Source organism: Stegodyphus dumicola, chromosome 1, assembly GCF_044657685.1.
Source record: "Stegodyphus dumicola isolate Sdum_Otavi_A_Nest chromosome 1, ASM4465768v1".
NCBI classification, from domain to species: domain Eukaryota; kingdom Metazoa; phylum Arthropoda; class Arachnida; order Araneae; family Eresidae; genus Stegodyphus; species Stegodyphus dumicola.
Window position 1 is genome coordinate 240,514,328 of NC_140768.1, and position 27,229 is coordinate 240,541,556.

General features: G+C 32.4%; 1 protein-coding gene across 2 annotated transcripts in view; it reads right to left on the reverse strand.

Annotated features, from left to right (window-relative positions):
* LOC118202355 (uncharacterized) overlaps nt 1-19,837 on the reverse strand; it is a 39,024-nt gene extending 19,187 nt beyond the window's left edge. Inside the window, exons 1-2 of one of the 2 annotated variants that reach the window (XM_085826775.1) lie at nt 19,560-19,837; nt 2,682-2,836 (exon numbers count right to left, since the gene is read on the reverse strand). In XM_085826775.1, the coding sequence (XP_085682901.1) occupies nt 2,682-2,836; nt 19,560-19,760 (356 nt within the window). In that variant the 5' untranslated portion in view covers nt 19,761-19,837. The remainder of the gene's footprint in view (nt 1-2,681; nt 2,837-19,559) is intronic. The other variant, XM_085826766.1, reaches the window with a different exon arrangement.
* Between the last annotated feature and the right edge of the window lie 7,392 nt (nt 19,838-27,229).

The window sequence follows — 27,229 nt, forward strand, 5'->3', positions numbered from 1 at the left end:
GGTTTGTCGCCAAATTTGGCGACATTGGTTAATCTATCATCGGTTCTGTGTGCATTCAATCTATTATGAACCCATACACATACAACAATATCATTAACAAAAATGACAAAATAATTATCTAAAAGGGATGGAAAATAAAAAAGAAAATTAAACTAAAAAATTTAGTCTATATCAACAGAAAAATAGTGTCATGAAACAGAAAACTTTTTCCTATTGCATGTAATAACTTACTTTGTAATTTTGAATATCTCCTTTTTTTAAAAAGGAGATAATTTGTTCTAATCCTGTAAAACTTTGATCTAACCTGCATTACATAGTTTATGTAAGATTTCAGAAAAGACACATTCCTTTTTACCAAATAAGGTTAGTATTCAGATGGCATTAATTAGTTTTGGAAACTCTGTAATCTCAACAGAGTAAGCAATTTTCTTCTATGATTAAGAAAATCAGCAAGAAGGAATGGATTTTTTTATTGATTTAATTATTTATTAATATAATTCATTCATATGCAATACTATTATATTACTACTCGGTTTTAACAGTTTTCATTATATGGATGTGTAACCTCATTTATTTGGTAATCTATTTATTTAGTAAGCTTTAGTAATATGTAAACATGAATTTTTTAAATCTTATAAAATCTGCTTTTACATCTAAGTTTGAATAGATTCCGAACCTGAATTTCAATTCATAACAACAGCAAATAGAAAAATTAACATATTTATTAAGAGCAGAAATTGAATTGATTACAGTAGAGGTCCAGAAATCCGCAACGCTTGGGACCAGAGGTTGTGTGGATTTTAGGATTTTGTGGATTTCAGGACAGAAAAGATAATATTCAGACTAAAAGTGCAAAATAAATAAGGTGTATTAGATACATTTAATTAAATTATTATATACATTAATACAATAATTAATTATATGCATTAAATTGTTATTACATATATAAACTGATTATATTATATAGTTCATTTACATTAGGCTTCTCTATTTTTAAATCAGCATGAATCTGCTTACCCTTTTCTCTCAGGAGTAGTCCTGAAATAGGTATCCCATCACTCCGCCGCTGCCGACCCACTCGTACAAGACAGCATCGAGGTTTGCCGATTTCGCCTCATGTAAAGATTTCCGGTTTCGGATTCCGGTGTTAGAATCACTGTTGCTGTAAAATTTCAACAGCTTTTCTTTATTGTTCCGTATATCATACACAGTCCGTGTGGCAATTCCATACGATTCTGCTATAAACCGAGCAGTAGCACCTGCCTCCATCAGAAAGTACAACAACGTGAAGCATGAACTTGAAAGAAGAGTTGAGTTAATCATCTGCCTTTTTACTTCGATGCAGATTGGAGCGGGGGGGGAAACTCTTATTACGATGTCAATAATTTGGTATTCCGTTATGACTCATTATTATTTGGTAATTATGACGTCATTATCCAGTAAGTATTTTTTCTTTGATATTTCGTACTCCATGTTGCAGTTTCCGGAACCTATAAACTAAATGTTTATATTTTGAGAGGCAGCGCGGATTTCAGGTCGGCGGATTTTCGGTGTTTGACTGTATTACAAAAATCTACATTGAATGTTATACTGTGTCAACTAGAGCATGTTTTAAACATTGGAACGTTCCTAAAAAACTATTATTTGAATAATATATTTCTGACTGGGGGGACAGGGGTTGGAATTCAGTGAAATAATTTTACTACACATTTCACTAGACTGGACTTTTTGGAGAAAACTGTCTTAATTACTTTGCAATAGCAAATGTAACAAAACATTAATTTTAAGATTAAATTGTTATTAGCAATCCCATCAAGGCATCACTCTTTACTTCTTTTAGTCACTTTCAGTTTTTCTGTCCCCTTCCCCTCCAGTTTCTTCCACTGACTTGGAAGAACCCAAGCCTGATGCTTGCATAGTACAAGAGTATATTTAAAAGGTGGATACTAATAATATAACACTTTCTTTACTAGTTCTGATGGGCTTCCTAAAAAAACTTCAATAGTAATAATTTAATTTTTACATTACCAGTTAGGTGCTGTTGAATGTAATCACTCTCTCAACTTATTACACATTTTCATCTGCTGATACATATTTTGTGGCCTGTTCAAATAAAGCCTTTTTGTTTATTTTTCATTTATGTGAAAGGATATTTTCAAAAATGTGAATTAAGTAATCACTTTATTTTTCTGTAAATTGATTCAAGCATGAAAAAGAAAATCTTAGTATTTCCCTTGTATATTTTAAAGTTTCTTAAATGTATTTAAAAATGACTTTTTATTTCCTAAAAAACATAAAAAATGTGATTAATTACCAAACATGAGTTTTTATTGTCAAATAAAATTAATAATAAAATTATTTTTGCATAAAAAGGATTCCAGATCCTTAAAAAAAGGAAAGGAGAGAGAAAGAGAGATGTTAATTTTCATTAAAAAATTAAAAATGACAGACTTTTATATAAAAAAAGTGAATGCTTGAAGTTCATAATAAACTTAAATTATTTAAATAACTATGTTTTACTTGATAAATTTACTAAAACTGCTTCTTTTGATTTATCTTCAATATCAGTATTTATGACCTCATAAACCATATTTGGGAATTTGTCACTTGCACTAGCCTTACAGACATGTACAAAAATATTAAATTATATTTTCTATTTGGCAGCACCTGATAATACTTACCTCTTCGGTGACCGGGTTTTTCTGCTGCTTTTAGGGCTGGGAGTCACAAAAGTGAAAGGGGAATATAATTTCACAGGAGTCACTTGTTCATTTAGTTCCTCATACTGCTGCATTTTTGTCATGTTCCGTGCTCTTTTAGTATTTCTACGCAGCTTCTGCAATTAGAATGATTTTTAGGTCTTTAAAAATTACATTTTTTATGAAAAGCAACATCTTAGTGAACTAGATACTTTCTGATTATCATCATCCAAAAGAAAAGTCTCCAAATCACAGGCAATTTAATGAATTGAGGGGGCAAACATTTGGCTGTCTTTATGATATATAAGTATTGTTCTGTTAATAAATAACACTAAAAATAAGCATTTTATAGGAAAGAAAAGAAAGAAAAAGGGCAGCAGAGGACTTGTTAAGGTTTCTTATGCTTTCACTGAGCTTACAGTTAACCAATCTACTCTTGGACTTACAGTAACTATTTTGGTATCCAGTTGATCTTCATTGTCAATATCATGATGAATTAAGACACAATAACACGCCGAATAAATACTAATTCAGAAGTCAAACAACAAAATTTTGTAGGTATAACGCTGATTTTTGTTGTTTGACTTCTGAATTAGTATCATGATGAATATTCTCACTACACTCATCAAGAACTTTAATCAGACATAATACACAATAATGGTTTATCATTATTTCAAGACTTCAAATAAGCATACTACTCCTTAACAACCAGTCTCTATTATCTCTCTATGCTTCTTCAGAAGCTTCTCCTTAGGGCTGCCATATTTATTGGCAGCAATGTGGGCACAAAGCGAGCTACTTATGGCTATCACCACAGAGTTTTCCCCCAGTTCCTTTGATAGCAGCTCAAAGGAAGACATCAAATTATCAAACATTTCAGAGGATCCATGCTGTCAAGGTTTTCAATTTTCTTAATAAGAAAATTAGGCTATAAAACTAGAAGAGATTAAAATGTGATTCACAACAAGGCTATAATTATCACAACAAGGTGATTAACAGACAAGGTTATAATGCCCATACATAAAAATGAAATATTAATAAATATGTAACAAAGCAAATTTCAAAAAAAATTTTACATTGTAATGTAAAAAGAAAATTTTGGGGGAAGTAAACGTGTCTTCCTGATCTTGTGACCGGGTTGTGGAGTCGGAATCGGAGTTAGGCAGATTTTTGGTAAAAGGAGTTGGAGCTGGATTCCCTAAAAACAGGTCGATTTCGAAGCAGTTTTTGTTGGACAGTTTGAATTTGAAATGAAATTAAAGTGAATTCCAAAAAATTAATGACACACCGAGTTATTATTTTTATTTATGAACTACATACATTAATAAATAGTTATTTTCTATTTTATTGACATATAAATAAATAAATATAAGGGAGGAGAATGCATCATGTGATATTTGCCATTTCTGATTCATTTAATTACTTCATTTAGGTAAGCAAAGCTGGTAAATTTAGGTAAGCAGCAATAGCAACAAGAACTCCCAAAATTGATGCATTCTTAGGAAGCGAGCAAGAAAAGGAGCAATTACTGATCCAAGCAATGCGATGGGGAAATACATATTTGATGGTATATACATATTTATTAAAATTAAGAACTTTTTTAGAAGATGTAGGTAACCCTAATGTTTCACTAACAGAAAGACTGTGGAATGATCTTGCAGAATTGAAACTATTTTTTCTATACCGTATATAGCTACAAAAAAAGCTACAGTCTGAAGAATTAACAGGAGGTGAACATGGAAGAATGTGATGTTTGTTCTTTCTGAAATGGAGGGTTTATTGCATAAGGAATCATTTCTTCAATGAAGAAAAGAGAAACTAGTTTGCTAGACGAGATCTTGCTGGGTTTAATATATGTAGAGCCAAAATACCGAATTTTGATGGATGGGAAACAAATTAAGAAGGCAAAGCTATCTATGAACTTTCATTAAGAATGAAATTGTTCTCAAAACAATTGGAGTATTCAAATCAGGACAGTCAAACTCCAGACATTGCAATCCTCTTCCAGTGATGAATTAGATTTTGAGAAATATTTTTGGATAATATTGAAAAGGCTAAGGCAAAGTGAATGAAAATAAAGAACCAAAAGCCTCTAGATATAAAAATGAAATAATACAAACAAAATTTCTACACAGCCTTTGAATAGAGAAACATGATCGCTCTTGCAAGACACTTCTTTTAGAACGTATAAAAGTCTATCTTGAAAAGTTAAAAGAAGTAGCCATAACAGTAACAGCTCTTCCTCCTACTCATATCAGTGTGGAAAGAATCTTCTCAGCTCTGAAGTTTATCAAATCGGATCTATGGCCCTCCAACAAAGGTCTTGCCGAAGAAACGCTTTTTCTTAGAAATAACTAGTGCCAGTTTTTCCATTTCATAATAAATGCTAATTAATATAAATAATTTGTTATGCCATCAATTTTTATTTCTCTGTAGCACTTATTACTTCTTTTATATAAGCTGTAACCGATGTGTACAGTCAAAAGTCTTTAATCCGGACTCGTCGGGACTTCGGCGATTCCGGATTATCAATTTTTCCGGATTATAGATCATCAGTTTAAATCTGGTAAGACGGCATGCAGAAATTATAAAATTAAAAATATGAAACCATAATTTATAAAATAATGAGCAATTATGATCTAAAGGGTATCAAAATTTACAAAAAAAGAAGCTTAATATTTATTTATTTACTTTATTAAACATTTCTTTCAACGCGCGCATGCGTAAAGCATACCTTACGCATAGCCGAAATTAGAAAATTGCAACCAGAAAACTATTTGATTTGTATTCGTGATATTTATAATGACGAGGAATTTGATTTAAATCATATCAAAGACGGAGTACATCGAGATTAAATACTACATTTAGTAAGGAATTATAAGCCGAATAAAATAAAAACATCTGCCCTGAAGATAACGATAGTGCTGACAAATCAACTTCCAGTTCATTGTGCGCCGCGACGTCCCCCCCCCCCCGCCCCGCGCAGAGCAGCGTGAAATTGATAAACAGATTTCGGAACGGTTAGATAAACAAAGGATATGCCTTTATCCATTTTTGTAGCAATTCGTTTTTTGTTTGATGGACATCGAAACATACTTTCGTTTTCTAGATCCTTTGGGAGCTCCAGCATCGGAAATTCTATTTGACATAATCGAAAGTTCAAGCTTACTTTTATAAAATTGCTTTTACAGTCTGCAAAAAATAATAAGCCGGATCCAATTCGAAGATTAAGGAACAACGCAATCATCAACATTAACTGAAATAGATAATTAGATAATTTTAGCTTATACCGTCCGTTATACATTAAACACGCACGCGATAACGTATTCTGCGCTTGTGCAGACGCATATGCGCAGTCGTAAATGTCTTGCGCGCCCGCGTAAAACGTGTATGCGCATGCGTCAACGCGGCGCATGCGCAGAAATATTTTAGCTTTGAGGTCCGGATTATGGGTGTCCGAATTAACGACTTTTGACTGTATATAATAACCTATGCGTATATGTTTACATATATACAAAGGAGTCTAAAATTTCAGGAGTCGAAGTTGATCATTTTCCCTGCCGACTCCACAGCTCTGTTTGTGACAGCTTGCGTCGTAGAGAGTTTGGTATCAGATTTATTCTGTTGAACTCTTTACAAGTCTCTGTTTGGTTTCAGTTTGGGCAAATCAGAGTCTAAAAACAAATAGGCTGGTTTTGCACAGTCTATAGACAGTAGATTTAAGGCCATTTGTTTCAATTGTGAAAGTTTGTCCATTCTTGTAAGGACTTAGCATGAACCTGAGTATGGATGGCACAGCAGTGGCTTTACTTGATCGATATATAAGTGTACACGTGCACACAATTTTAAGGTAGAGCTTATGTAATACTTATCTTGACAATGTGCAGAGTGCAGATGTTGCCACTAAATTTAGTTGCTGCATTCTGTGCTGGAGATTAGTGATGGATTGAGTGTCATATGGAGGTATCTTAGACAGCATTATCATATCACTAGGTAGCCTCAGAGTTGTGCTGTACACCATTTCTGCAGATCCTCCTTAATGGTTGTGCAAATATCAAGTAGCACTGGAAGCAATCCAGTCCAGTTATTGGTCTTGTAAACCTTGAGAGAGGATTTTAAATATCAATGAAATCACTAAACAGTACCATTTCACAATGGATAATAAGCTGTTGTACTTCTGTTCATACCCAAAATACGTGTAAACTCAGAAACATTATAGATCTCATTTGAGAACCTTGGTCTGTTGTTATGACTGATGGGCAGCCACAGCGAGATATCTGTGGGTTAAAAATAGGACTGCAAATAGTTTCCATTTTCATATTGGGGATAGGAATGGCTTGAGGCCATCTGGAAAATCTTCCTATGAGTCAAAAGGTACATGGATGGAGGTAACGGGCTAACAATATCCATGAGGATTTCTGAAAACCATGCATCAGGAGAAGAGAATGTACCCAATGGTGCTTTGGTATGGCTTGTTATTTGCTTATTTCTGGCAAGTTATACAGGATTTCACCCAAATTTTCATATGACATTTCATATTGGGCCATACATAATGAGAACAAACAAGTTTAGTAGTAAATGCAATTCCTAGATGTGATAGATTATGCAGATGATTAAAGATGTGTCTAAGAAAGGAATTGGCATAAAAAAGCAAGGAACATCTGTACAGATGCCACAAAGAATATTACTATCAGAGTATTGGCTTAGCTTAAATTCCAGCTCAAAGATGACGTATTGTTTTTGAGAAGGTTTTGTATCTCCGGATCATGCTGTTCAGCTTTGGAATTTTTTTTTAAATCCAAAAATAGAGATTTTGTTCTGGAATTAATTTTAATTCTCAAAAGATTGTCAGCAATGATGCTTTTAGAACCTTGCATATGTCTAATATCCTTAGAGTTCTGGGAAATAAAATTTAAATAGTGTAATTGCTGAGTTAAATATTTATGGAGGTTCTGCTTAAAAGCATATATTAACAGTTTCTGATCCGTATAAATTTAAAAATTTCTGCCCTCCGACCCATGTCGGAATTTCTCAGTTGTAAAATAAATTTAAAATAATTTCTTGTTATATGTGAGCCATTTCTGTTGACTTTCATAGAGAAAAATGATATAGGTTCCCATGTTTCTTGAGACAACTGCATAAGAGTGCTGCCTATTGCAACGTCATAAGCATCTACTAGATGCTTAACTGAGCTTCAGGAATAGGATGTCTCGAAAGGATAGCCTGATCAGTGGCATTTTGGCAGTAATAAAGGCTTGTTCAGCATTTTCCTTCCAATTTAAACTGTGTGGGTAAATTCTGAACACAAAGAACAATATTTCTTTTTGTTAACATGTCCTTCTAACAATTTTATTAATCCGTTCAGTGCTGCTCCCGAGTTAACTCGGGCTTATCGAGTTAAAACTCAGCATTGAACAGGTTAAAGGGAAAAGAATGTGTGCTGCTTTAGGTATGAAACATCTATAAAAGTTAAACATGCCTAAAAATCGGTGAAGCTGTGTGCAAGGGTTGTAGGTTGAGGGAAATCTAATATACTTTGTCAAAAAGATGTTCAATTCATTAAGGTGAAAAACCTAAGAAATCAAGAGATGTGTGACCAAAGGTACATTTTGAAACATTTATGCAAAGTCCATGTTCTGAAGTTTTGAAAATAAGGCTTTCAAATGTCTGCAATGCTTCAGAATCTTTAGACGCTATAAGCAAGTCGTCGATGAAATCATAAACACCTCATGCTACTTCGCCTATATAACGCTGAAAAGTCATAGATGCTTTGCATAAGCTGAAATGCATACAGGTGTTTTCAAATAAACCAAATGGAGTACATATGGCAGTACAATGTCTGTAATCTGGATGTCCATAATCCGGAATGATCTATAATCCAGACCTCAAAGCTACAAACTTTATACGCATGCGTAAACGCATAATGCATTTATGCATGCTCGTTTAATGTATAACAGACAGTATAAGCTAGGCTAAAATTATCTAAGGCATTTCAGTTAGTGTTGCAAATTGCGCTGTTCCTTAATCTTCTAATTGGATCCGACTTATTATTTTTTGCAGACTGTTAGAACAATTTTATAAAAATTAAGCTTGAACTTTCGATTATGTCAAAAAGAGTTTCCAATTCTGGAGCTGCCAAAGGATCAACAAAGCGAAAGCATATTTCGATGTCCATTAAACAAAAAGTGAAATTGCTGCAGAAAATGGATAAAGGCCTATCCGTCTCAAAATTATGCAAGAAGTATGGCATTGGAAAGTCCACTATATATGACACAAAAAAAAAGGAACTTTTTGAATTTTTTGTGGAAGCATCTTAAACAACTTACATTGAAAGAAATGTTTAATAAAACAAACAAATAAATATTAAGCTTTTTTTTGTAAATTTTGATACCCTTTAGATCATAATTGTTCTTTATTTCATAAATTATTATTTCATAGCTTTAATTGTATAATTTCTGCATGCCATCATACCAGATTTAAATTGATGACCCCTAACCTTGAAAAACCCCTAATCCGGAATCGCCCGACGAGTCCTAATCCGAAGTCCCGACGAGTCCGGATTACGGACTTTGTACTGTATATCATTGGGATGAATAGGTATTTGATGATACACCTTAAAAAGATCAACATGACTAAAAATTTTAGTACAGTGAAAATGAATTTTTTTACAACAGCAGTAAAATCAACTAAGCAAGGAATAGGGTATTTATCTTTTATTGTTTGGGCATTCAACATCCGATAATCTCCAATAGGTCTCCATTCTAAAGGCATTGGAATCATGTGAAGTGGGACTGCATGATTGCTTCTCAGAGGTCTCAAGTGCCCCAATTCCATTATAGTTTAAAATTCTTGTTCTGTTATTTTTAATTGATCTGGAGCTAACTGACAAGGTCTTGCAAAAACAGGTGGATCTTCGATTATGGTGTAATGAATAGTGTTGTTTTTAAGACGTTGGTTAGGATCTGATAATTTAGCAATAGAAAGAAATTCATTTAAAATTTTGTGATAAGGTGTATCACTGAAAACAGCTTTTAGAGAATAAATATCTGCATTTTTCACAGTCTACAGTTTGAAACTGCATTTTTAAATCTTTGAGACATATTTTTCTAAGATCAAGCACCAACTGAAAGAAATGGAGGAAATCTGCTCAAGAATGGGTGTATTAATATGTGCTATAAGAAAAGTCCAAGTAAACTGTAGTCTTAATTTGAAATCCAAAGAAAGTGTTTTTTGACCATAAACATGAATAGTTGAAGAATGAGCAGTGAAAAATACTTGTTGGGGAGAATTTCATTTTTGAGAATTGTTTGCCGGAAGTAAAGACAGACACATCAGAACCAAAAATGAAACATATATACTCTAGTCATGAATGAACCAACGAAGTGAAATTTGAAGCAAAGAATAATCCATCTGTAATTTTTGTGGTTTCACTTCGCTGCCACACACAAGGCTCAGTACATTTGTCTTCTCTACAATTTTATCCAGTATGGCCTATGATACCAGCAAATAAAATAATCTTGCCTTTTGGAAGTTCCTTTCTTTATTGCGATCTTCAAGATTTGGCAAGCAATCACAAGAAACGGAAATATGATCAATATGTTTAATTCTTCTATTTCTTTAAGTATTTATCCTCAATAGATTAATTCTGATTAGTGATTTGATACAGTGTTATGCCTAATATTTGTTATAATCCATGGTTTCACATACTATTTGTGAAAAACCTTGGAACACTGTACACGTGAATACAGAGCAACTATGTATAAACTGCCTTCTTTTAAATTAAATGATGGTGTAAAATATCATAATTTCAAATAATTGAAGCCATTGTTAGGATATTATTATTATCGCAAAATTATGTCTGCTTCTGAAGATTCATTTTATATAATAATTTTAAGTCTTCTCTCTTAAGATTTAAAGTCTTCTCTCCCAGTAAAAGTATGTTTTAAAGACTTGCTATGTGCACAAATATACTGATATTGCATTCATGGTCTATTATTTTAAAGAGAAATATACCACATGAGTTTCTCTAATATTTTTGTTTAAATTTTTTTTTCCTTAGAACTTAATATCAGAAGTTTTATTATTATTAGATTACAGATATTATTATCTATCTAGATAATAACTATTTTCACCTATCTAGAAGAAATTATCTATCTAGATTATAGATATTTTTTCTTTTTAAATTTTTGCACTTAATCCATCCATCAGTTATACAGAAAATTTGTTTTAGGTAAACTAAGATTTTGTGCCTTTCATGGCATTTAAATTTAACCTTTGCAACTATGTGTAGACACTTATCATGCAATAAATGTCAATACCATCATAACTAATTAGAATTTTTTTTAAATGCCTGGAAACCCAGAGTTTGCATTGCATATCTCTAAGCCATAAATAGTTTAAATTTTATATTAGTAATTTTATCTCATATTTATGAACTATATTCAAAATGTCTTAGATGTTGAACACTAAAAATCATTTCTACTTATTTATTAATTAATCATTAATTTGAAAGAAATCTCTGAAAATTATTATGGCATGTATCTGAAGCATATTTAAAGCAGCTTAGGGCCAAAATAAAAAATCATATTGTATGTCAGGATACAGGACAAATAACTTGATACTTAATACCATAACTGTTTTATAGAAATCCCCAGTATTTAAAAAGCAGCATTTTGGAATAAAGATCAGAAGACATGAGAAACAATTCAAATCAAGCATAAAATAAAACATTGTCTTATGCTCGCTAGAGAAGATGCTTGACAGAAAGTCATGTAGGCAGACTTTGCTGCTTTGTAAAACAGTTGCATTGAAATGCAGAATGTTTTCTGTACCATTATTTCTGAAGCACTTGTAACTAGCAAAAGAGCATCAAAGTACACTACTTTCCCTTTCTCTCTCTTACCTTTTACCTCTTTTATTCATTTGAGCTACTTCAGCATGTGCCTCTCAAGATATATAACATATGTGAAATAGATATTCAGAGATATTTGTCATTGAAAATAATAAAATAATGTCCAAGTACAAAATGAATTATTATTTCAAATGTAGTAAAAAAAGGCAGGGTAGGAAATACTAAAAAATGTAAATTTAACTGTTGCAAATTGTGATTGTGATGCAAAGATGACTGGTGATGCAGAAACTTTGTCATGCTGTTGGTCCATTCAACAAGATATAGAATTTTCACATACACACACAAAAAAAGGGGGGGAAGTGGTTAATGTTTAAAGATAAAAAATTAGGATGTTAATAGTGTCACACTTATTTACAATATGATTTTGACTTGTATACTATATTTACAACATATGTATAATAATGATATGGATAATTATGGTAATGATATATATAATTGATTTGTATAATATATTTACAATATGATTGATGTAAAATATACTAATATTTAATAAAGTATTCTAAATTTTATGTTTTTGACCAATTTCAATTTATAATTTTCTTACAGTTTTACACTGAGACAATCTGGAATACAAAAAGAAAGCTTTAATTTATCCTAATACCTTTAAATGTGATGAAAATAACATTGGTGTTATTTGTAGATTTAAAGTATGCACTATAACGGCATCACCCACAATGTGGTGAAAAACTGAAGTGATCCATCGAACTTTAAAGACTGCAATCAGAGCGCACGATTCTATTCAATGGAACTCAAACTTTATCAACAGTTTTGTTGGGCTTTGCATGGGGATACAAATTATACCACTGCACAAATGGTTTATGGACAACCTATCAGGTTACCTATAAACCATTTGTGCAATGGTGTAATTTGTATCAACAGGTTATGCAATTCTAAATGTTTTCTTTACTATTGTGAATTAAAATATGCCTAATCCATTCTGGTTTTAGTTTGATGGAATATGGGAAAGCACACTAGGGTTGTTTGTCTAAATCCATTCTGGAATTATGATTTAATTTACTAAATTACTCCATGCTGTTCGTCCATGCATAACGTCTAAAATAGATTAAGACAATTTAGATCAAATAAAAGTCAATAACAAAATTTATGCTGAAAATCATTAGGAATGAAGGAATAAGAATTTTCAACGTTTTATTAATTAAATATATTTTAGTTATTGCTGGGGGATAAAAAAGCTAAAAATTTTAAACTGGGAGCTTCGGTGATCTACCCAGGAAAATGAGAGATGTAATATAAAAATTAAGCATCACTCCGTAAACCAGAAAAGTGATCATCTATGAACACCCCATTTGTTGTTTATGTTTAAGCATGGAACAAATTTTATGCAGTTTTCAATAAACTTTTATTTCCTATTGATCATGAAAGTCAGCAGAGATTCCACCAAATATTTCAGCAGAAGTTGAAAAGAAGAGGTAACACTTTATTTTAATAAGATCATCACAAATCATCCTTTATTTAATAGTAATTAACAAATACAAATTATGGATACAGCACATCAAGAAACAAATATGAACTCAATATCTGACAAATTCATTGAAACTTGCACCAATTATTCTGATGCCCAAAAATCCTTAATCATAAAATTTCAAAGTGTGCAGGGAAATAGTATGGTTTTATATATTCTACATTAATTTAGAAAATAAATGGAAGCACTTCCGCAAAGGATCCGTTAAATGTAAACAATAAGGAAGCACTTCCGCAAAGGATCCGTTAAATGTAAACATCGCCAAATATGGCGATAAACGTTCAAAGCTGGTAACGCGGCGAATTGGCAACCTGGTTCGCTTTTAGAAAGAGAATATTTGCCGTGTGTTCGGGGCTTCATTTTGCTGCTGGCTAGCGGTGCATTAGCACCGCATTAGGTGGTGAAAATAGCCGGAGGTGGGGGGGGTGAATATAATACGACTTTTTAGAATAGTATGGCTGTGTTCTTACGTAATTTTTAAAAGACTTTTAACATGAAACACGCAGAACCACAGGGCTCCTAAAATATTATGATTTACGTGGGTTAAGTTTTTATTTTTATTACTGTTATTTTTACCTAAAATAATAAGAATTAAATCAGTTTTCATGCTTAAAAATTTGATATATTTTTAATGCATTTTTAAAAATTACGTTTCGGAGGATGCTAGGTGTTTATATACAATAGATGATTAGAATGAAAAAAAAAATTATTGGTTCTCTGAGATGACAAAATACTTTTATGTATTCCCAGGGTCATCAAAGTTAGTAAACCACTGCTTTGAGTAATTAATCAAAGTTTGAATGAATCTTGAAAGATAACAAGATGAATAATGTTTATTCTAGTTTTATTTACAATGCTACTTTAAAGGATTTGAATATTATTGAAGATACTTGGTATTGCCAAATTTATTATGAAAAAGACAGTTGTTTCAAAATAAAATATTTTAAGCTATCAGCAAGTAAATTAAAAAAAAAACTTTGAAAAATTGCTTGTGTAAAATGAATGTTTTAAATGTATTATTTAGTAATGAATCCATTAATCTATTAAATGTACAGTAGCACTAATTATTAAACATAATTTTGAGAATATCGACAAGCAAAGCACGTAATGAAAAAGACACTTTTTACTAAAAATATTAGTATTCTGTATGAATGACAGAGAATATATGTAATGAATACCATGGCCAAATACCTGTATACCTATATATAAAAAAAGAAACAAACAAACATAAACAAAACAAAAAAAAAAGTAGTATTCTCTACCTCGACACTTGCAAAAGTAATCCTTCTATGCAACACATAGTTAATTTCTGATTACATGATATTGCAAGCATTTTCTTCAGATTTTTCCTACAACTGATATTGTATACTGGTAGTTTGATCTGGTTTCATATCATGGTTAAAGGGCAGGCTGGATGGTTGATTTTTCTAGTTTTCCTCATATGTAATGCAAATACAAGCCAGTTTCCCTTAGAAAGTTGTTCAAAACGGCATTTTTCTTCAGGTCCATACCCGGTATTCATTGCCATATTCAAATAACCTAAACTTTCCTTAAGATTCTACATTGACATGAGGTATCTGTTGTAAGCAGGACAATGATCATTCCGCCTCTATCAGTGTAGCAGGAGTGTATTTAAAAAATGTCAGAATCATGGGATTCATAACAAAATCGACCATGTTCTAATCTTGAAAACTTTATAAATTTTCCCGATTTTCTTACGCCATGGGTTTCACTAACAAGATATTCATACTTTTGTTCAAGTTCATAAGCAGTTGAGCAATACAATTCTGAATACTGGTAGTTTGACCCAAGTTTGAATCTTCAGTAATCAGTATCTTGGGCCATCACACTGCCATGCCCCCTAAAATCACGACAGAAACAGAAGCTATTACTGCTGGGCATAATAACAATCTCACTTGACCATGTTACCCACTTTGTCAAAATTAATATATCAGCTGCATTCTCTCCAAAGACTCTCACTATAAAATATGTATAAAAAGATCTTTCTTAGAATACAAATAGGTTTGTCAATGTTTGGCAACAATTCATGAACTTTTCACGCAAAGCATTTACGACTCATTTCAGATGCAACATTTTGAGAAGTGTTTCATCTACCTTTTTCAGTATGGCTGCATCATTCAGAAGAAAATGATGTTGTAATGTTTAATTTCATTAGGCCTGATGCAGAATAAAATACTGGAACTGCTGGTTTTTAATAAGTCTAGAATACTGGAACTGCTGATTTTTCCTACATCTGTTATAAGAAGAAATTATTTCAATGATATCCTAGAACTGCAATTATCCTAGGGTACATATTAATTTGTCAACAGCGTTGGTTATTTCATAAATGGAAATGAGAATATTGCTTTTTCCATTCTCACTTTGGATATTCTAAATTGCACTAATGTATACAGCATTGAATTATGTCCATTTTAAGGTAAATTTGCGGAACATCATTTCTTATAAGTTTCCAAACATCTTTTCAGAAACGGACTTTCTTACAAGATTTAAATGATGAAGATATATTTAGTGATCATCAGTCTGAATTCGAAAAACAGTGTGACTCTTCTGAAGAAATTTCTTGTGATCAAAGTGACTATTTTAGAGGAAAAGATAAAACAACAAAATGGAAGAAAGAACCCTTTCGAATTCAAAGATGCATGGCGTCCCATAATATCTTAAATCAATTGCCTGGCAATACACATATATCTAAAGATGTGGCTTCACCCATCGATGCATGGAAGCTAATATTTGATGACCCAATGATTGAAATGATCGTGAAATGCTCTAATATTTATGTAAAAAATAGTTCAGGTAATTTTAAAGAGATGCAGAACCTATGGAGAAAGAAGTGTTTCTTGCTTTTTTAGGACTTATGATGTAAATCCCATTCCCATTATCTATCCTCCCATGTAAATGTTAGAGAATTATGGGTGACTGATGGAATAGGATTGAATATTTTTTGTAAAACAATGAACTATAAGCGTTTTCTTTTCATTCGTGCCTTATGATTTGATGATGTCGGAACATAGGATGGCAGAAGAAAGAGTCATAAATTAGCTCCAATAAGAGATTTCTTTGAAAATTTTGTCAAGAATTGGCAGAAATTATATCATGTAGGGAAATACATGACTTTCGATGAAAAGCTAGAACCTTTTCAAGGACGATGCTCCTTTCTTAAGTATATGCCTAAGAAACCTGTAAGATATGGTATAAAGATATTTACTGTGGTTGATTTTAGAACCTTCTATACTTTCAACATGAAAATTTACTCAGGTCAGTAGCCAGATGGGCCATACAAGAAAGTCAACAGTTCTTGTGAAAAAGCAAAGCGCATCCTAACTCCATTATACAATTCAGAAAGAAACATTACCACATCAATTCAGGAAGAAACGTTACAACAGACAGTTGGTACACCAGTTTATAAATTGACCAATTTGTTACAGGAAAATAAAATTTCTATCGTTGGAACAATATGCAGGGATGAGAAGATTATCCCACCTGAATTTGTGTCGAATAAGAATAGAGAACAGCATTCAACTCTCTTTGGGTTTCAAAAGGATATAATGCTACTTTCTTATATGGCTAAAAAGAACAAATGTGTCAACCTTTGTCAACTATGCACAATGATGACCACATTGATGAAAGCACGGGAGATTTGAAAAAATCTGAAATAATTACGTTTTATAACATGACAAAAGTTTATTGAGATTATGGCAAAGTACACTAGGCCTATCTGCCTAAAGGGAGGGATGCCTTCGTGGAGGACTTTCTAAGGGAAACTGTCTTGTATACACGTTACACGTGGGGAAAACCACGAAAACACCCATGCAGCCAGCCTGTTCGCAGGATTTGAACCTCGGACCGAACTATCAGTGTTCAGCGACTTTACCGCTCAGCTGCTGGTGGACCCCATGAAAAAAGGAGCAGTTGATATAGTCGACGAAATGGGTGGCACTTACTCTGTGGCCAGAGTATCAAACCGATGGCCTATGGGCATATTTTTTTGTTATTAAATATTGCCAGCATAAATTCAAAGATCTTGCTTTTATCTACTAAAACTCCACCAGAGAAGTTCAGGAATAGGAGGCACTTCTGATTTGGCCTTTGCACTTTTAGATCCTCATTTAAAATCAAGACAGAAACAGAAGGAATACAACGAAGATTCTCTTGAAGATTCGCAAACAAAGAAAAGAAAATTATGTTACCGGAGATGTTACATGTGCTCAAGAGAAAAAGACAGAAAATCAAAAACTATATGTGTGAAGTGTAAAAGCACTGTGAAATAGAAGCATCATTCAAACTACAAAATATCTTTAATTCTTCTTCAGCCTAATTGATTTGAAAATTAATTATATAACTCATTGTCTATGTAATAATTCTGCATAATTTGGATTATAATTGCATTCAAAAATAAAAAAACACAAATTTCTCATAGAAATCAATGATTCCTAGTCATATGAAGAAAACGTAAGTACTTTTGATTTATTAGTCATTAATTTTAAAAGTAACCTTATTTTTAAGCAATTTTATATAATAAATGTTATAATTAATATAGAATGCATTATTTTACATTATTACATTTGTACATCGTTTAATTGCGACGCGAGTTCTCGTGTTACATAATAATACAGCGCGCGTCCTCCCTGTTTAACTATACACCGCTAAATGTCATGGTTAACCTATTTATTTTACTTCTATATGCTATATATCTTATAACTTGACTGTACACCGCTCAAATCATTGCTTACATTTGTTAAATATCTTGCAACGTAACTAACTATACACCGCTAAAATCATGGCCGATTAGCCTTTGGTGAGCTTGGCGAATAAATACGCACCGGCGCCAACGGATCCTCTGCGTATGCCACATGCACATTATTTGATGTCTTTTTTTATGAGCAATAACTTTATAAGAATTTTGAAAAATGTATGTAATAAAAAGATTTAATTTGGTTAAACATTGTGTTTTCTTTTAGTGAGTACAAAAATATTTATGTAATCAGGTACACATACTGAAGTCAATCAAAGCTTAAATTGCGCCGGAGCCCAGCTCCGGTACTTTTGAGGATTTTCATGTTTGAGGTTTTGAGGATAATTCATAATTCTAGCCAGAGCCCTAGATAAGAAGGCTCTGGCACTTCTTTTATGTAACTGGAACAAAAATTTCAGTAGAAATTTATCTTGAAAATTTTATTTTTAGCAATAAAATTATATTAAAAATTGCTTATTATTAAATTTTAATTTATCCCTTTGCATTTTAATTTTAATTATTTACTTTAGCAATTAATTACTTAATTATTTAATTTTATAATTATTAATGATTTTATTTACTTATTTATGCTTGTTCCTCTTTCCTGAAGGTCTTCTATAGGGCTCCGGTATCTCTTATTTTAGAAATTAAGCCCTGAAGACAATACAGTAATTATCTTATAATGTCATACTTTATTTAAACTAAACTGATTTATCAAGAATTAATAAGGGTTACATAAAACTAAGGCAAATATCTTATAAGTGTGTTACATCACTTTTACCCATTAGTGGCTCTAAATCCCACTGTTTGGTGGCACTTTTTTTTTTTTTGTTTGTTTGTTTGTTTGTTAAATATAGTTAATGAGAAAATGTATTAAGTATCCTAATTTTTAAAGATCAAAAGGGAATGACCAATATACGCTTACAATCCTGGGCTGTTCAAACTATTTTTTATAATGAAGAAAAGTGGATATAGGAATATTTTTAAACTACCTTCTTCTAATGGAGTTTTGTAAGAATTTTTTTTATCAGATTCTCGTGGTTTTAAATGCAGATTACAATATAAGAGCTAAATAATAATACAAAATATAAAATAAGTATAGCAACATGAATGCAAAATAAAATTAAAAGCACAGATACAGTTTCCAAGATAAGAAAATAAACAATTTGAAAATTAACTATCCATATGAAAGGAACTCACAAACGAAGTCAAAAGCTAAGACTAAACTGATGAAATTATAAAGATAAATTTTGAAAAACCAATGCATTTAAAAAAAAGAAATACTATCAGAAAAATCAAAAATCTATGTGATCAGTATCTACAGTTAGTGGGATTTATACGCGAAAATATCATTAAAATATAAAGCTTGTAAATCCATATGTATTAAAAAAATGTATGAAGTACATCAATAGTCAGAATTAGCCATTATCACACGTAATAGTCAGAGATCTTATAAGTGTGTTACATCACTTTTATACATTATTGGCTCTAAATCCCACTGTTTGGTCACACTTCTTCGTAAAATATGATTAATGAGATAAGGTTTAAGTATCCTAATTTTTAAAAGATCATAATCATAAAGACTAATCATACTATACTTTATTTTACTCTTTTATTTGATATTTGAGAGAAAATTATGTCCAACTTAGACTGAATTAAAATATCTGAAAGTTGTAATTTAGTATTATAAGAACAAAATTAGAAACCGCTCACCTGAGATAAATCATCAAAAGAACACTTCACGTTACTTATAGTTTTACATGCAGATATCCTAACTTCATTAAATATTTGTTCAACTTTTGTCGAAGATGGATTTCTTGAATTAGACATAGAATTATTTTCTTTCCCACCAAAACTTCTTTCAGTTGCACGCCGTTTAGGCACTGAATCTATATTATTTCTTTTAAAATTCATGGCAAATTCAGTATTTTCAATCTTACATTAATTTTTAACCGCAGCAGTTAAAATTTTCAAATAAACCGCTAGTTGTGTAGTAGAAGTTATTGTATTCATTTCATTAAAAAAAGTTATAAATTTTACCTACTTAAAATAACTACGCTGATGCAATCATAATTATATAATAAGCGTAAAGATATATTTCAAATTTTACGATCGAAATTAATTTTTCTTTGCTCAAAATTTGCTTTGCTAACTTTTCATAAAATGAAAGGTTTCAATTTGTCAGAAATAAATACTTCAACTTCGACTTATCAATCATATGTTTTTGTCCGTTGCTAGGAATTTCCGAAATTACAGAGGAATAGAAACAAAAAATAGTCTAAAACTGTTAATAAATCAGAAAAAGGTAGATGAAACTATGGAAACATAGCGTTTCTAATAACAGAAGTTCAAATCCCATGCAGTTCTTATTAGTCCAAAGGGCAATTTGCCCAGAACTATTAATTTCGTTTTGGCATTTTGCGTCGCTCCACTACAAGAAGGTTAGAATAGCCTCCTTGCTCCACTACAAGCGTTGTTTGACTTTTCAAATTATAGCCACCAATTATTATCGCCCTGTATTATATTTAAAGAAATTAAATGATGAACGGGAGCAATTTTTGGTGTAGCAACAGAGTGCCTGGGTAAGAAATTCTACCCCTCATCGAATATCATAAGCAGTTTCCGAAAGATAAAAAGTAAAATGACTGAAGATATCAGTAGTAAAATATACTACACAAAAAATAAGTACATATTTATAACACAAATTTAATTTATTATTATTTTTTTTTAAACTTGAAGTTTTTAAGGTATGGTAAGAATAAAAGGATCGTGCGAAAAATTCAAGAGGTCGTGAAAATGACATCTGGAATAGCTGAGAAGGGCTGCCGAGCTGGTGAATAAACCTGCCAAGCTAAGAAATTGATTAATGCACAATTGATACATAGAAAGGGGGATAAGTGCAGATCTTAAAGTGTGCTATAGTAAAAGGAATTTAGGAAGAGATTTTGCATATAGTAAATTTAATAGAAAAGCATACATAATATCAAGCTAGAGCACAGTGAGAAATAGAGAAGCACATATACACAGCTCTGTGATAAATTCAAAGAAGGCTGGTTGACAAAAGTTGAATGCCCACGAGCTGTGTAAACAGCAATGAGTATATATAGGATACAAAACAATAATACAGTAAATTTTAAGAAATAAAATTTTCATAATTGTGTACATTAAGTCATATTAATACATATCAAGAATTTCACAGTCTTCTTGGAGCAAAAAATGTCTTCAAACATTGAGAACCGAATAAAGATCTGTTCAGGATCTGTTCAGAATTCTGCTTAGGTTCTTGTAGCTCAGGCATATTCGCAGAAATTTTACTATAAGTTAATGAAAGTCCTTTAAATATGTTTTGAAGTTCCTTGAAGAATTTAAGTACACCATTGAATGCACTGACACACACATTAATGGTTTTTTTTTCACATTACCATTATTTGGAATAGAACTATTTGACATATTTGAATTTATAATATTATTATCATCAGTTTTGCCTTTTGCCATAATGGCATAACTAGTACCAGAGACAACAGGAGCATTTTTGTTTACAGTATTGTTAGCAGCTACAAATTTTGGTATATGAGATCTAGTATTTGCATTAACAAATGTCTTAATGGTTGGAAATTTCGGACACACACGATAGTTTGCGGTGTATCCTGACTGTATACAGTTACAACACATAACATTTTCGAGCCTTTCGGTCATGTAATTTTCAATTTTATGAGACCCCATGCGTTTTACGCAACGGGCTTCAATTTACATGTATCGGATGAATGGTGGAAGTGTTGGCAGTTATGACATTGCACAACATTTCTAGGCCATTATAAGGGGTAACACTTACATAGAAACAAATAAAAAATGAGACATCGTATATTTTATAAATACCAGGTTGATATTCTATTTGAATTTGGAAGAGTGGCATTGGCACTTTAGTTTTAAATCTGTACATTTGGTGATCCCGTAAGTATTTTATATCCAAGTTTTTCTAGTTCCTCTTCAATATCACCTTTGGGAGATAGATGGGGAGACCTCCCGAAAGATTACCTTAATAGGTTGTTCTAATTTTTTAGTGACGATGTAATGATCAATTTGCTTATTTTCCAGATATCTGGAGATTTGCCTGTGATCAGCTTCGGGTTCGGGAAAAACTTTTAGGAACTCGCCATTGATGTTGACAGCGAAATCGAGTTTTGTATCAATCTTGAGGTTTTTCACAAACTCAGAGAATTGAATACTTGGTTTGACCATGAAAGGCTTAATTTTATAGGGCACAACCTCCATAACTTCGTGCTCACCCTGTACGTTCCCACTGTCAGTATCATTAGAAGTATTGACCAAATGGTTGTTAGCTAGACTTTCAAAGTTATCTCTAACCAGGAATGTCAATATTAGGCTTTATTAATTTAGTTTGCCTGGCCACATGACGAGGCTGCTTAAAGCCCTCATCATTATTTATGTCGTTAGCACTGCGCTTAGATTTTTTAGTTCTTTTTGATTTAGGATTATTAACAGTACCATCGCTCTGAGTATTAGATACACAATTTATATCAGTTTTAACATCTGATTTAGCAGTTTTAGTACACATAGAAATAACATCATAAGCAATATTATTACTAGAATAATTATCATCATTATATATTAATAGTCATCTTTATGCAATGCATTGCTCAACTTAAACTTTAAACAAAAAACTTTTGAATTTTCTTTCTTTCTTCTGGGACAGCATATGGAAGCAAAATTTTAAAATACACCATTAATGCAACCTTATTAGTATAAGCTGTCAAACTCTCTCAAGCATGCAAGTAATAATTCTTCAGTTCTAGCAAACAAAATCATCATTTTTACACACATTTTGTCTGTTATATTTGAATAATGTTTACAGAATGTGATATTTTTTCGCCGTAAATTCAATTGAAACTGCTGTAAAATGTTTGCAGATGTACAAGCATTGGAAGCATTTCTGCAAAGAACGCAGTAAATGGACCGTTCTTACCAAAGAAGGCAATAATAGTTCAAACTTGGTACACATGTACCATGTCTGGTACACAGATTCACATTCTTGGAAGTAGCAATCATTCCTCTTAAGTCTTTTTTGTTGAAGCATGACATGAATAAATTACATGTGCACATGTAATTTATTCTTCACTTCTTTATTACATTACTTTGTCTGATTTCCACGCTCTGAATTTTTTAACAACGAATTGATAGAAATATTTTCTTGTAATTAAAAAAGTTGTCAGAGACAGATGCTTGTTTGCAGTGAATTATAGCAGACAGATATAAAAAAAATTATTTCCTTCATTGAAAACATGTTTAGAGGAAACAATATATCAGCGGAATTATGATGCCACTGATTAATAAGAACATGGAAAGCGAACAACTATTACGGATGATGAATGGCGGATATATTCACCCTTACGCAGGCTGAATATTATGCACTTCAGAATGTTAATAATTTCATATATTACTTTAATCAGGTAACTGATGCACATACACAGGCCGCAGAATTTAACTGGTGGCCTTTAAAACCTCATTCTTTAAATTTACTTAGTTTTACTCTGAAGTGGTCTTCATAAAACAAATCTAGCTGATGACTAATTGAATGCCTATTTAGGAGTGAAGTTAAACATAAGGGCAAGATAGATTCACGAAAAATTTAAATGCAATTTTAGATTATATCTTTTCGGCTCATACATCTCCAGCAATTTCCTCAGTGGATCAGGTTATTGGAAAAAAAAAAAAGGCAGTCTTCTACAGGGCCATAAAATTCTGAAAAAGAAAAGGAAGCTTTGCTAGATATAAGTCTACAAGCTTCTTTATAAACTCGTTTATAATAATAGAATTAATTAGAAATCTATTTCAATAATAATACTAATATTTATTTTACTTTTTAAGATAATTTTTGCTTTCCTGTGTTTTGGGGAGCAATTCATAATGACAGCGATGAAGCTGTACACTCCGACGTTAATTTCCCCCTCACCCCCGCTAACTGTGATTGGACTTCATCCAAAAAGGAGAAACATTCTCTCCTTGTATGACTCACTTCTCGCGTTATGCAATAGACAGTAAACAACGCTTGTAATCATCGCTATATTTTTTTCTTCCAATACCTAATAAATATGTTATTTTTGTGTTTGCTAATATAATGATCGTGTTCCTTACATCGGCAGCTTGGATTACACTTTATTAAGGTAAGAACTTTAATTCTGTTTTATTCATGTGCTCGTCTCGATTTAGCGAAGTTGTAACAGTAAACAAAAATGAACCACGAATACCTTCAACAAAAGATTATGAGACCGAAAATATGTTTACTTCAATTAAACGCATAAAATATATCGAGATAAGCCATTAAGAATAAAAAAAAACAGAAAAGATACTTTACCATAAATTATCGCTGGATAATCCGAAAAAGGAAATAGCCAAGCCTGCCTTCAAAAGCGAAACAAAACTGCATAGTTGCATACTGCGCATTCGAAATACAGAAGCAGAAATGGCTACTAGCTGCGAAAATAAATATTCGATCATGAAACTAAACAATAACAACTATCAAGTATGGAAATACAAACTTGAAATGATCCTAAAAAAGGAAAATTTATGGGATTTAATAGCAGATGATACACCAAAAGAAATAAACGTCGAATGGAGAAAACGAGATGAACAAGCGCAAGCTACCATTAGTTTACTCGTAGAAGACAACCAAATCGTACACATAAGAAATAAAACGACAGCCAAAGAAATATGGAATGAATTAAAGAAAATACATGAAAGAAAGAATCTTTCCAGTAAACTTTACCTTCTGAGAAAGCTGTATACGTTAAAAGCAGAAAACGAATACAAACTCGAAGAACATGTCAACAAGATGCTCGAAATCGTAGACGAACTGCGAGGAATCGGTGAAGAAATAAAGTACAGTCACATTGCAGCGCTCTTACTAAGCGGCTTACCAAAGAGCTACGAAAATCTCATTACAGCTTTAGAAGCACACCCAGAAGAAGAACTAACGCTGGAATACGCAAAAACGAAACTCATCGACGAATGCCTGAGAAGAAAAGAAGTCACGCGAGCAGAAGAAACGACTGCCTTCAAAACGAATTTTAGCACAAAATTCAAGCATTTCAATCAACGAAGATGCAATTATTGCAAAAAAATAGGACACTTAGAAAAAGAGTGCAGATTCTTAAATAACCACAAAGAAAAAGATAAAAACGAAAGTAACTCATTTTTCAAGAATGAAAAGCAAACAAATAAAGGAAATTATGGAAATAAACAGAAAACGAAAGTTGCTGTAAACGAGGATACACATGAAGATGAAAACGAAAATAAGAATCATGAGAAGACTGAGAATTACACGTTCGAAGTCACCAGAGAAAGAAAATCTCAAAACTCAAACTGGTCAGTTGACTCAGGTGCTACTTGTCATATGACCTATAACATAAGCTTTTTCACCAAATTGGACAGAAGCAAAACTGAGCAGATAACAATTGCTAACGGCACGCAGATGAAGTCCGAAGGTATAGGAGAAGGATACGTATACTGTACAGACGACGAAGATAACGAAATAGAAGTGAAACTTGTAGATGTTCTGTACGTTCCTGACTTAGAAGGAGGATTGATATCCGTAAGAAGAATTACAAAGAAAGGATTTACAGTTGAATTTGAAGAAGATATTTGCAGAATAAAGAAGAAAGATAAAACCATAGGAATTGCTAAAGCAGAAGGAAATTTATATACCGTAGTTGAATCGCAAAGAAAAACAGCCAAAATTGCAACTGCAGAAAGAAGAGAAAATAGTATAGACCTTTGACATAGAAGGCTAGGACATAGAAATTATGAAGCAATCAAGAGGCTAAAGAGTGATGACCTGGCAACCGGAATAAGAATTGACGAAGAAGCCAAAAAGGAAATAGAATGCGAATGCTGTATCAGAAGCAAAATGACTGAATTGCCGTATCCCAAGCTAAACAACTCTAGAGCAAAATCAGTTCTAGACTTGATACATTCAGATATTTGTGGACCAATCGGTACGACATCACTAGGAGGAAAGAAATACTTCATAACATTCATCGACGATCATTCGAGATACACAACGATCTATCTGCTAGCTACAAAAGATGAAGCTATCTCCAAATTAAAACAATTTGTAACCATGACGAAGAACAAATTTGAAAAGAAGCCAAAAGTCCTAAGAACAGACAATGGAGGAGAATATACAAGCAAAGAGATTGAAGACTATCTAAAGGAAGAGGGAATCGAACATCAAACCTCCGTAGCATATTCACCGCAACAGAACGGTAGAGCAGAAAGAAAAAATCGATACTTAATGGAAATGACAAGATGCCTGCTACTCGATTCAGGACTCAAAAGAGAATTTTGGGGTGAAGCCGTAATGACAGCCACCTATCTACAAAACAGGCTACCATCAAGATCAGTTGAAAAAACACCGTATGAACTATGGAATAATAAGAAGCTGAATCTAAGCCATATCAGAGTCTTCGGCAGCACAGCTTATTGTCGAGTTCCAAAGTAGAAAAGAAGTAAACTAGACGAAAGAGCAGTTGTTGGATATAGTAACCGTACTAAAGGATATAGAATTTACATGGCACATGCAAACAACGTCGTGCTCAGAAGAAGCGTAATATTCGATGAAAACAAAAAAGAAGAAATGCCTTGTCAATTAAACGATCAGCATGAGGAAATAGAATGGCCTTTTAAAGAAAATAAATTGACAGAACCACTTCCAAATGATATTACAGAGGAAGTATTTGAAACAGAAGAAATTCCCCCATTACCGAGAAGATCCCACAGAACGACTAAAGGAATCCCACCAAACAGATTCTCATACATGGCTAAGAATGAAGAAATCGAAGTTCCCAAAGACTGGGAAGAACTGCAAACTTTTCCTACCAAAGAAAAGGAACTGTGGTTAAAAGCTACGAAAGAAGAAATGGAAGCACTGAAGAGGAACAAAACATGGGAACTAGTCGATTTTCCAAAAGGAAAGAAAGCAATTGGAAACAAATGGACATTTAAAACAAAATCCGACGCTTCAGGAAATATCATCAGATATAAAGCTCGTTTAGTAGCTAAAGGATATTGCCAAAAATTTGGGCACGACTACGACGAAACATTCGCACCAGTCGTAAAGTATACAACAATAAGGACTATTTTGGCAATAGCAGCTCAAAAGAAAATGCACGTAAATCACTTCAATGTAAACACAGCTTTCCTATATGGAGATCTGAAAGAAGATATATATATGAAGCAACCGGAAGGCTACATCTCTGCTTAAGAAGCAAACAAAGTCTGTAAACTGAATAAAAGTATCTACGGACTAAAACAGGCAGCCAGAAACTGGAATCACAAGATAGCTGAAATCCTGCGCAAACAAGGAT